General features: G+C 41.6%; 1 protein-coding gene across 1 annotated transcript in view; it reads right to left on the bottom strand.

Moving 5' to 3' along the window:
• ANOS1 (anosmin 1) overlaps positions 1–13,154 on the bottom strand; it is a 189,219-nt gene that overhangs the window by 14,614 nt on the left and 161,451 nt on the right. Inside the window, exon 10 of the mRNA XM_019528468.1 lies at positions 3,170–3,264. Within this exon, the coding sequence (XP_019384013.1) occupies positions 3,170–3,264 (95 nt within the window). The remainder of the gene's footprint in view (positions 1–3,169; positions 3,265–13,154) is intronic.

Below are 13,154 nucleotides of genomic sequence, written 5' to 3'. Positions count from 1 at the left end.
TTTCCTGACCTCTGATCATGCGCGTGGCTCTCCTCTGGACTCTCTCAAGCTTCTCCACATCCTTTTTGAATTGTGGAGCCCAAAACTGGACGCAGTAAATAGTAATCCAATTTTACAGAGTAAGAAAGCTGATTTAAGCTACCCTGAAGTACATTCTTAGTTCATGCTTAACAATTACTTTTAAGTTGCATATAAGTTCCAATAAGATCTTATACACCCATTTCCTTGAGTACATTCACCTCCGTTATTCCTTTGTAAAAAGGGTTAGAAATGTTTTCTGGCTGAAGACTAGAATAACCTACACCAAGTCAGATGCAGGCAGAACAGCTGGTGTTGGGACCAGCCACCACTGCTGCCTCTGCTGTTTGTTCCTATAACAAACAGGGGAAGTGCCCACAGCTGGCACTTGTTCCCACAATATAATGGGGAAAACATGAAGACATGTGTTGACTTAGAAATGGTATTTAAAGGCCTGTTTTTGGGGGGAATAGGCTTATAGGTACAGATATATGTATCATAAGGTGTCAAGATGGGCAGCAGGGGTTAAATGGATTTCTAAAGAACTTGGGAGATGCACACACAGCTTCTCATGGCCCTGAAAGTAGATGGGCTGTCTAGCACAACAAGGACACCTAGTTTAGGAAACAGCCTGGGAAGCAAAGGAAGTATGTACTATACTGTCTCATAAGATAGGTGACACCAGCAACAAGGATTCAGACAGCAGGGAGGCCTAAATCCCAGTTTTGGGGGAACAGACCAAACTAGGAGAATGCCTGGGAGGCTACATGGATGTGTGACCACAGAGAGATGGCCAACCAGAGATAGCCACGGATGAAGAATCATCAGGAGTCATCAAGGGGGAAGGAGAATACAAAAGCAGAGACTTGAGACTTGACAGCAGGACAAAGGGTCCCCATTTTGCTCCCTGAGAGGGGTCCCCATTCCCAATCCTGTCCCCCATGAAGGGTCTCTGAGGCCACCATGGACCGAGGATATACCAGTAACCTGTCTCATGCACACCACTGGAGGGGGACTGTGGGCCTCAGCATCCCACCTCCAAACTGCTGACACCTAAGAGAGAGAGCCTCAGAGTGCAGCTGCATCCTGACCAGATGTATGTTGACTCTGATGACAACCCTAGGATTGGTAGATAAAGAATTGTTTGATTGCTTATATTGTTGCTTTTTTTGTTCTTACTCTGTATTCAATGAATTCACCTATTATCAACTGACAGGTGTTGTGGTCAGTCTGAGGGTTGTGCCCACCCAGAAGAAAGGTAGAGGTGCTGGGTCCAAATCTAGTGTCAACAGATGAAGCCCCCTACAACCAATTGTCGCTGAAGCCCCAAGTCCAGAGGCTAGATCCAATGCTTTTGCACTTATAGGCTGGATTAAATCTGAGGGCTATAGGTTGCTGACCCCCACTCTATAAGGAAGAAAGGATCAGCAAAGCAGAATTATGTGTAACAACTCAACAAGAGTTTTCACACATTCTTTCTTGAAAGTGACATTTTAGACGCTTAATATTTTCATAGGCTGTTTTGAAAATCTCAGCCTGAAAATTTTGGACTATGGCTTCTGAATAAAATTTTCAGAAAGTACTTTAGAGACTTAGGATCTCAAGTCCCAATGACTTGGAGCTCTTCAAGACACTTAAGAACTTCTGGCATTTTTGCTCATTGTTTTAAAAGGTTGGAGGACTTTAAAAGACAAGCTCTGAATGGGCATATAAAGTACTTGAGTAGTAGAATACACCAATATGTGTAAGGATACTTTCCTTACTGGATCTATCCTAAAGGGTTTTAGGATCAAGACTTTTTAGCCATGTGGTAACTGAAGACAGTTTCTGAACTGTTTTAGAATCAACATCATCATCATCATCACCACCACAAAGCAATGAATGGCTCTTACAAGAGACACAGTGGCCATGTCTACACAAGTAGCGGACTGCACAGTTGTTACTGTGCAGTCATTTAGTACTTGCATAGCCAAGTACAAAATGACTGAACAGTAACTGGTGTCACATCACAATTAGTGTCCGCCAATGCCACTGTGCAGCAGCGATGAGCAGTAGTACTATGCAGTAGCATCTTGAGTAGACATGCCCAGTATGTACCAATTAGTAAAGAGCAATTATTGTAAAAAGGATTTCCAAGAAAATAAAATTGAAAAAATTAAAAACAAAAAACAAAGACATCTACAATGCACGTGGCCAGTTGTATGAAAATTCTTTCCTGACCTCTAGTGGCAAAAGGATTATTTAATAATATTAGCTCGCCCTTACGTAAGCGTGAATAAAACTTATGCACCAATCATAAACTTATCTATTATATTTTTTAATCTGCCTACAGCACTCTGACCTCTTGTAACAGTAAAATGACAGGCTAACAGCCTGCTTTGTGAAAAACTATTTCATTTAAATAATTCCCATTAACTTCCTTAAGTTGATCTTTTATCACATGGCATGTTAAAAAGGTAGGCTGATCATCTTTTTTCATACTTTTAAAATTATTTATTGATTATGGTTCACTAATATCAATCACTAATATTGGATCGCATGTTACTTGACTGGGACTATTAGTTCAATAGGCAGAGACACTGTGTAAATATATACTTGAGATAAAATGTGTATTTATGTAACATTTCTCTATTTGTCAGGTTCTTAACACTATACCTATCGCTGTAATGTCAGTACACTTTCCTGAATTAAATGCTTGCATTTGTTACCCTTTTCTTACTTTCTAACAAGGCAGAATCAGTGTGGATGCTTCTCATGTCTGGAAACAAACCTAGTTTATTAATTACAATTATTGTTTGGTATTCGCATTGTAGTGGTGCTCTTGGGCCCTAATTATAGATCAAGTACCCATGGTTCTAGATGTTGCACAAACATAACTGACGGTGTACAAACAGGTTTTCTTTGTTCCAGTAACTAGATCTCATCTAAAGTATTTGAATGCAGGAATTTATTTTGAACTCTCATTCATTAATATTTAAACTGACAAACATAAATACAGATTAACCCCTTCTCTCCCCCCATTCCTAATGCATCTAATTGGTGAAAAATAGGTTGTACTTATAATTACAGCAGCACTTCCCTCATCCATCCTCCCAGCTTAATTATTAGGATCCACTCAGACTTAGCAAAAGTAAAAGCAAGAGCAACTTACGTAGGTCAAATCAGTTACTTTTTCAAGTCCTTTAGTTTCATTGTGTTCACAGGATTCCCGTAACCAGTGGACATGGAACTGATTCATGCTGGGGTCTAAATGGATATAAAAAAAGATAGGTAAAAGGAGAGATATACATTACAGCTACCTTCAGCTTTCCTGGCTTTTTCAATATCAAAACGAAGATTTTAAGTTCTTAAGAACTTTGGGACTGTCAGTTCCTCACCATTCATAAGCTCTTAAAATCCCCACAAATGAAAAAGGAAAAACTTATGCATGTCAATAATTTAATGCATGTATTAGCACAAGAAAAGGTAAGTAACAAAAATGTAAGTATCCCCTTGTTGGGAGCATTGAAACGTGGACTTACACTGCCAAATATCCGGGGAATGATAGGAATGACTCTGTGCCAACAACCTGAAACTGTTTACATTGCCAGAGCATTGCATGGCACCATTCTGGAAATCTGTGTTTGATGTGAAAAATGCCATATTTCTCTGAACCTTGTACTCTCAGATTATATTGTGAAACCTCCTCAAGTAGCCAAGTGAAAGTCTAGTCATGACCATCAGGAACAATAAAAAAACCCTGATATTGCTCCCTTTGAAACCAATGGCCAAACTCTCATTAACACCAGTGGTACAGGCTCCTTAAAAGCAATTTCAGAACTATCAAGCAGTTCCACATGTAAATTCCTGGAAAGCTTTGTATATCATTGCAGGGATAGGCAATGTATGAGAAAGCAGATTGCAAGAGAAAGCAGACTACAGTAAAACAAGGAGCAATAGGGAAGTAAGACAGAAAACGCATCGAATGGTACAAATATATCTTGTCATTTTCCTGGATTCAGTATTCAGATATCTGTTTATTGTGGCTGTAAAAATTACATGTCTGTTATTACTAATTAACTTGGTATGCCACAGCTGCTCATGCCAAGTGCCTGATTGTGGGTTTCAGGAGGGGAAGCAAATATCTTTGATGGCTGCTGGGCTGATTTGGCAATAGATTGCTCTGAGCAATTTGGAAGCAGAAGAAAAGAATTACAAATTAAAGAGAAAATAAGTAGTCACACAAATGGTATTTGGTAGGAAATACTGATTGGAAACTTACTCAAAATGGTTTTCTGTAGCAGCTCTCTTCATAACATATGTGCTAATTATTTTCATGACTGCTTTTGAAGCCCAAAGTTTTTCAATAAGAAGCAAACTAAGAAATAATGGGCCGTGCCCTGATTGTTCTCTCTCATTTAAAAAGAAATAAATTGAGGTTTTTTTCACTTGCATCTGATTACCAGGGCTTTGCCATTGGACGTGCCTGTTAGACTGAGAAACAAACTTGCAGTGCATCTGTGAGCAGGTTTCATCTGATTTCATCTGCTCTGATTCATTCAATTATTGCCTATCGCTTGCTCCCTCTTCTGAGACAAGAACACAGGACATGCAATCCATCACCTGGCTTCTAGGGATCTGAAAACTCACTAGTGTTATATTAACCGTCTGTAGTCTTTGCCAAATGACTACACAGTAAATCCTCTTATTGATCACGTACTATTGCATAATCAGGAAATCATCCCTTTAAATACACTAACACAAGATGGATCATTTTCAGATCAATGTAAGCTATAAATGCAGCCTATTTACTAGTTGCTATATAGAAATAGCACTATAGCTTTGTCACAGAAAGACTAACTGAACCCAGGTTACTGGTCCACTACAAACTGGACAATACCCTACAATTCAATTTAGGCTGCTAAATACCATAGCACACATCGTAAAAAAAAAAGAATCCTTAAAGCTTTGGAAGTTATCTTCAGTAAAGTATCCTAACATACTAATCCAGACGTTTAGCTAATTGTCTGTATGGAATTCTCATTTATATTAGGTTTTTACACAAAATTTGATGTATTTCCAGATTCTGGCAATACAGGAGGCTTATTGGGACTATGGGAATCACTCCTGTTCATTTTCCAATTTACCTGAGCGGTCCCCTTGGGAACATAGCAATTGTTGCGTATTTGTAATATCTATAATGATATGTTCTATTAAATGGGAAAATAAAGAGAAAACCACCATGACGTAGTTAATGTTCCAGCAACAAAATGGCCTCTGAGCACTGAGACATGGTTACGGTATGAAAAACCAATAGCAACATTTCATTTTTTTTTCAGTTTAACAGACTATTGTAAATAATACAATTATTTGTTTGGACAAATATATTCTTAGCTAGAGCTGACATGGGAAATGAAAGCTGCAGCTAGGGCCCTCCAAATCTTTCCGTTCTAAAGGTTAATTTTCAGCAGATTGAATTTTCTAAATTTTTTTTGTCCTGAGGCTGAAATTTTTCAGCTTTTCTCTCTGTTTTGGTGGTATTTTTCTTTTTTCTTGTTTAGTCACTTTGAATAACAAGACATTTGGAACAAAAATAATTAAATTTACCAACAGTATTAACAAAACTTTCCTTTCTATAAAAAAAAACTTGTGACAAATGTCAGTGATTTGGACTGAAACATAGAAATATGTATGGGAGATAATCCCTATTTCAGACAGATACTTTTTAACAGCTGGGAGAAAAGCAGATATTTTTAATTTGCTTGGATTACAAAGAAAAAAATCATTCTTTTTTACAAGATCTCCTTTTAGAACTATCCTAACATACTGGAAAATAAAATGATACAGAATGAACTTGTATAGAATAATATACAATTACAAGTAAAAAAAAATGAAATTACTCTGAAAATGCATTTCCTTTTTCTCTTTTGTTGTGGTTAGTGTATGAAGATCATGGCTCTAAAATTTATATGAGTGCTATACATATGTATCTTTGATAGTTGAAGCTGTACATCTGACAGCTTTAAACATGTGAAAGAAAACTGTTATATAACTATTTCTAACAGCTATGTGCATTTGTTCGCCAGTCTCACACCGCTACTGTGCCTTTATTTGATTGTTGTTCCTGTAGTAATAGTAATAGGAGTTGTTCATTTTGTTCATTACCAGCCACAATCATGGCAGCAGGAATTCCTGCTAATAGTGCAATGGCAGTCAATTCAACAAATTGGGAAATGACTGGCTAGGCTGCAGTACTGCAGAAAAGGGCTTGGGGGTTATACTGAGCCATAAACTGAATAAGAGCAAATGGTTTGCTCCTGCTGCAAAAAAAAAGCCAGTAGCTTATTTAGCTGTACAAATAGGAACTGAACTTCACTTGCATGTCAAAAAGTAGGTGGACAAATTAGAAAAAAGGTTAACAGAAAGCAAAAAAAGTTATTAGAAGCCAGGGTAACCTGACTCATGAATAAAGGTTTAAAGAACTGGGATTATTTAGTCAAGGGAAGAGAAGGCTGAGGGGCAGTCAAGTATCAGAAGGGTGGTTATAAAGAAACGGTGACTGCAGGGAACAGGGCATGGAGAAAGTCTTAAATTGTAATCAGGTAATTTAGGTTCCCTAAGAGGAAGAGGATGGCTAACAGAGTGGCCACTAACACATCCACAGAATACAGGACATACCCTTGGTTAGGAGTGGAACCACTGGTCCCCTTGCTCAATCAGAGGTGAGGGGTGGGGATCACTGCCTCCTCGGCCAATCCGCAGCAAGGGCCGGAGCAACCCTAAAAGGCCCTCCCTCCCTGGCTCAGAACCCAGCTCCTCCTGACTGTGCACCACCCTAACTCTAGGCACAGACAACAGAATTGCAAGGACAAATGATTGCCTTGCAATATTTCCACTTGGGTGTCTGTCACTTTAAGGGCTGGAGCAGGGAGCTGTCAGGTGGCTAATGATAGTGGCCATTTGCAAGAGCTGCCATTTTTGATAGCTATGTTTTAAAAGCAGAGCAGTTTGTGTTCAGCTGGATGGGGAGTAACATTGCCTGGTGGAGCTCTTGCTCCAGAAATATCTCAGAGGTAAGGATGAGGCTATGGGGAAGGAGGAGGCCTCATTGGTCCTGGGCATGACCTAAAACCAAACCCGGCTGAGATAGGGAGGCCTGGTGGGACTGCCAGTGGTGTAGCAGCCCCACACAAATACCAGGACTGCTCACCTCCCTGGTGAAGGTTGGGTCAGGGTGCCTGAATAACACCCTGCCCCCACCTTTGAGTGGGTTATTAGGAGGGCTGAAGGGAGCCAGGCATGCAAAATATCTGCACCTGAGCCCTATGGAGTGTTGGACCCTGGAGTGAGGGCCAGGCATGTTTAGTGAGCAGCACCTGAGCCCTAGGGGTGTAAGACCCTGGCCCTGGGAGAACGTGGAGTGAAGGTCAGACATGCTTAAGTGAGAGAAGCACCTGAACCTGTCAGGGTGGAAGACCCCAGGCCCCAGAGAGTAGGGGGCAGAGTTGTGAACCAAGGGAGGGGCATAGTGGTCCAGTGAGAGGCCAGGGGCAAAGTCGGGCCGTAGTTCAGCTCAGCCCCATTTGGGTGAGGGTCACAGAAGTGGCACAAAAGACCATGCCAGGGCTTATTGAAGGGTTGAAGAGAAAAGCCTGAGGATCTCTCTGGAGTAGGGCGGAGTGAATGTGGCCTGAGTAGGCAGTATGTGAGAGGCCCTTGTGAGAGAGGGGCAGAGTGTGAGATAACCTTGTGAGGAGGAGGTGGTATGTGTGTGGTTTGAGAAGGTAGCATGAGAGAGACACAAGCATGTGTCCAGTTGGACCTGGCTTTGAACCGGAGATGGAACACACTGTGTGGGCTGTCAGCAAGGCATGGGACATGTGTGGGGATGGTAGGCATGTGTACCTATTGACCACGGTTATCTGGGAGCATGAAGGGCAGCCTCCCACCTATTAAACATCCCAATCATTCATCAACAAGCCAGGCAGTTTGCCCAGAGACAAGGGTGGGCCACACTAGTACTGGGCCTGGAAGGTGCCCTTGCCACACCAGTAATGAACTGAAAGACAGGACTTGTTGCAATCCATTCCTTATTCAGAAATAGACAGGGATAAAGGGTTTAAAAACAAGATGGTCCAGTATAAAACAGGACTAATGACCATCTAATGGCTAAGCATGGCAACAGTTTGCTGAGAGAATCTTGATCCTTGTAAGTTTTTAAAAGCAGGTTATACAAACAGTTGTTTTGAACAGTTTAAACAGAAATGGTCCTGCCTTGATCAAAAGCTGAACTTGAACTGGATGAACTTCTGAGGTTCCTTCCAGGTCTACTTTTTAAGAGTACGTGATTTTAAGTTGTAGGTTGGTCTAATGGCAATTAATATAACTACAATTAAATATAATAGATACAATTTTACAGAACAAAATACAGGTGAAGGTAATTCATTATAATTCAGTGAGCTACAGGTTGTACCTTTAAGTGAAAAGTTAAGTGTGTATTTATTATACCGTATTGCATAAAATCTTGTCTTCATTTAGCCCAGTTCCCTGCTATTACAAAGAACAAGTTAATATAATCCCTTTCAAAAACTGATCAGGCTTCACCTGAAAAGCTGTTAGGCATACAGAGATAAAAAACCTATAGGATATCTGTTCCAGAATATTAGTCTGCAGATAATTAAATACTCTATTTAAAAAAAAAAAAGAAATTAAAGAGGTTAATAAAAAGGGTGCTGTATATCAGAGGTTCCCAACTCCCAGGCCACAGTCTGATACTGGGCCATGAAGGGTTAGCTGCCAGTCTGCAGGAAGGTTGGCTGCTGGATGGGATGTTAATTATACTCAGTGTAAAAATGGGTTGGCTGCCAGTCCACAGTATGCACTTCCAGACTGCAGTCTGCCAGTCTGCAGACCAGTCTGTGGTCACTTCCAGTCCGTGCAGTGGCGACGCATAGGGGGTGCATGGAGACGCACGTGCACCCCCTGAGAGCACTGGTGCACCCCCTGACAGCTGTGTTCCCTGTTTAGGTGATGGGCGGGGGGGCAGGAGAGAGTGCTGCTGCCCTCCTGTGAGCACTGGCCGGGGAGTGGGGGTCCCCCTGTGGCCGATCGTGCCAACTCTGGGGGGCAGGGGTTCCCTCACGGCCAACTGCACTGACCCGTAAGTGCCAGCTGCACACCCAGAAGTGGCATTTCCGCATTGCCTCAATCAGCTATGGGGGGAATCCCCCCCCACTGGTCAGCATGATCAGCTGCGGGGGGACCCCCCAGTCACCGATTGGCTGCTGGAGGGAGCAAGTGTCCCCCCTAACTCAGGAGGCACCAATTGCCCATGGGTCTGAGGTCACTTCTGGCCCATGATCTAAAAAGGTTGGGAACTACTGCTGTATATGCATGAAAACACACACATACCTAACCTTTGCATTTGTTTTAAGATTGCAGATCCCCAAACATTAACTAATGAACAATGAATTAGGAGGACATTCTAAATGGTTAGACTTAATGTGCACAATGCTAAATATATGAAATAGAAGAAAAGCTAGTTACAGAAGAAAGAAGTAATGGAATTGAAATAACTACTTCAAGAACTACTGGAGTATTGAGCTTCTAAAAAATGTCCCATATTATCCAATTCCACTAAAAATATTCTAATGATATAGACAATTTTACAAAACTGGACATCGTTTCTAATACCCAACCTTAGATGTTTTAGGGATCTCAAATACCCGTCCCCCAAATTAAGAGTTCTGTTGAAACTAGTGGTCACTTTTGAACATTTTGGTCATAATAATTGATAAATGAAATCAGGTTTCTGGGCAGAGAAAAAGTTCACTAGGGCATCACTTAAAATTATGAGCACTTGCATATATTTAAATGTGTTCTTGAATTGGAACCCTATCTAGGGTCTGAATAGTAGAAATTTGATTTAGGGAATTGTTAGAGGTGGTTGAAAGCAATTCTGACAACAGATATTCCATCTGTATCTAATGATTGATGTACTCAGGTCTGTTTAGAAAATCTTCCAAAACAACTGTACTTAACATTTCAATTCTTCTTCAGATGGAATATCTAGTTAAGCTTTTTTTCATTTTATAAAACTTTTGAATAATTTAAAGTAAAGAACTTCTATTTTTTTCCAAAGGCTTTTTACCATTTCTCTTCTGCTGTAAATTTTCCATATGTTACTTGCCATGTGAATGATTTGATTTCATGTGGTTCATTTTCATCCCATCATATTGTTACAGATATTTTTTTTTAGCCTCAAATACATTCTTTTATGGCTGAAGAGTTCCAGATCAACAACATGGGGAACTTAAATCCTTTTCGTAGCTAGAATAGGCAGTGGTATAGCAAGGGCAGCAGCAACAGGACAAGCCTCTCCATAACATCAGGCCAATGTGTTTCAACACTGTTCTGAGACACAACCTATACAATTAAGAAAGAGTTCTAATATTATAAAAGCCTTAGTCTGTCTGTCTGTCTGTAACGCTTTATTCACGCTGTGATTGGCTGACAAACAGCCAATCAGAGTGTGAACAAGCATTCAAACAGGAGCTGGTGGCTGTGGAGTGCTGCCATGATGGTGGGGACACAGGGGATGTGGGGGGGCAAGCCAGCATAGCTGGCCTACCCCCCTGGCCCTGCTCCCTGGAGGCCGGGACAATGCAACAGATGGAACAGAGGGGGCAAGGCCAGCCTGCCCTGCTCCCTGAAGCTGGCAATGATGGATTGAAGGCGGGGTAAGGCCACCAGAGCTGGCCTTGCCTTCCCCCCTTACTACTTGCAGGTGATGGAGGTGGTGCTGGGGGGGAGCGGGGTTGGGATGCCATGAAAGCCCACCCCACCCCACTTCTGTTGTCGTTGCCTGAAGAGCCCATTGCGGTGGTGGTGGGGGGACGAGTGGGCCCAATGTGGGTTGGGAGAATAGCAGGTGCTCCATGGTGGTGGCAGTGGGGGAAGGGGAGGAGTGGGCCTGGGCCCGACACAGGGGAAAGGAGGACCAAGTCCAAGCCAGGGGAGAAGCCAGCCCACCTCGGTGGTGGGGGGGGAACAGCAGGCTTGACCTGATATTGCCTGATGCGGCAGCATCTGGGAGAGGGGAGGACTGAACCTCCTCCCCCACTTGTGCCTGGGTCCACTCTTCCACCCCTCCATCTGCTCCAAGCCTGGTCCTCCTTTTCCCCTGCTGCTGTCAGGTTGGCCTGGGCCAGCTTCTCCTCCTGCTGTGGTAGGCTGACTTTTCCCCACCCTCCGGTCCTCCACCGTATCAGGCCCGGGCCCCTCTGCTGCGGCGGGAGGTGGCGAGTGGGCCCAGACCCGAAGCAGCAGGACGTAAAGGGGGGGCAGGCCCCAATGTCGGGGGAGAGGCACAGGGCTCTGTCCCCACACACTCCCCCCCATTATTCCTGACTGGTAATTGGCTAGTATATATTTGCTGGTGTGCTTCTGTTGGAGTAAGATACCATGGCTAGATCATTCAACTTGAGGAAATAGGCAGCATAACCAGTTTTTCCACTGAGTAACTTTGGATAACTTCCAGAGTAACTTCATTACTCTGTGCCTTAGTCCTCTTACTGTAAAATAGTGACAGTGACGTCTTTTGTGAAGTTCTGGATAAAAAGTGACATATAAATGCTGGACTTTTATTATTATTATTCAGGTTTGGTTTTGTTGATGAACAATTTATAATTAATTCCTAGTACTTTATATTATTAGCTATATTCAGTTGTATGGATGTTTTATACATGTTAGTACAAGAATAATAATGGCACATGTTGTACAGTACATCCAGCTGTATTATAGGGACTTATTTGAAAGAGTAAATCAAACAAGGCTTGATTAAAAACAATATTTCAAAGTAGACTTCTTAAGCAAGAACCACTTAGCCTACGATTTAATTTAAATGAAAATGCCTGCAACATGTAGAGCCTGCAAACTTTCACAGCAACCCTGTGCAGAATGATCTCTGCACTTGAAGAGAATTAGGAACAGTATGAGGGTGGTAATAAGATGATAAAAATAGAAATGAAAAAGCACTGACTTTAGTATCATAAAACATTTAAATATACCAATGTGTTTGTTAGGTATTTGATAATACTGTAAATTGGTACTGTCTGCTCTCAGGAAGAACCCCAATAAATCAAACTAATTTATAAATACTGTGACTGGAGTTATCTTATCTGAGTGTAGCATTTTTTTCACTGAATAACATAAATTCAATCTCTTTCTTTTTATGAAATGACAAGTCCTTAATTTATTCAATATCCAAAATGAGTCAATTTGTGAATTTGTTGTGTATGTAGCTAACTATGGATTTATGATGAATAGTTTGCTTTGACTATTCCATGTCATTTAACAGCACTGATTAGATGTGGTCAGCCACATGATTTTGTTTCTGTTCTCTTACTAAGAGTGTTCATCATACAAGTTTCTGAGCACCACGACTATGATTCAGCAAAGCACTTAAGCAGGTGATTAATCCAAATGATTTCAAAAGTTAAACATTGCTTTAGTGAAGAAGGGCCAGAATGTTCAGCATCTGGAAGAATTAAGACCTTTGTGAGTATTCATCACATAAATCAGAAGGGTGGCTTGAATGTATCTCTGTAGTTTTAAGTCTCTTACAGGTAGCAGATAAACAGGAACATTAGAAAAAGTAAACAAGTTCCTTTCCATTTCACGCAGAACAATGCTGAGTTATCATTGATATCGAAGGTTTATACTGCCAAATTTACTGACCAATGAAAAATTTAAAATGTGTTTTTTATCTCAAGACAATGCATAAGAAGCATTAGCTGAAAGTGCTATGTGCAGTTACTTATTTGGCTTGTTTAATTGCCTTTGTGATAAGGGCTATTGAAAGAGCTTCAGGAGCTGTGTTGTGCTAAACAATAACCTATCCTATAAAAAAACCCAAAACATACCACAGTCACTGGATGCCATGGGCTCGGGACAAACATTCAAAAGAGCCTGAGCCTGAATTGATTCAGTCTTTGCAGGTTAGTCTAACCTACAGAGAGTGAACTTGTTTGCAAGTGGGTAGATGTTCAGCACAGAGGGAAACTCTTCCCCCTCTTCCCTCTCCCCTACTGCCACAGGGTAGGGAGGGGAGCTCTGTTTGGTGTTGAGGAGCTCTTGTCCTTCCCACTCCTCCTCCC

The sequence above is a fragment of the Crocodylus porosus genome, unplaced genomic scaffold (assembly GCF_001723895.1).
Source record: "Crocodylus porosus isolate Cpor-Errol unplaced genomic scaffold, CroPor_comp1, whole genome shotgun sequence".
Classification (NCBI taxonomy): domain Eukaryota; kingdom Metazoa; phylum Chordata; order Crocodylia; family Crocodylidae; genus Crocodylus; species Crocodylus porosus.
This window is presented reverse-complemented; position numbering and strand designations above follow the sequence as displayed.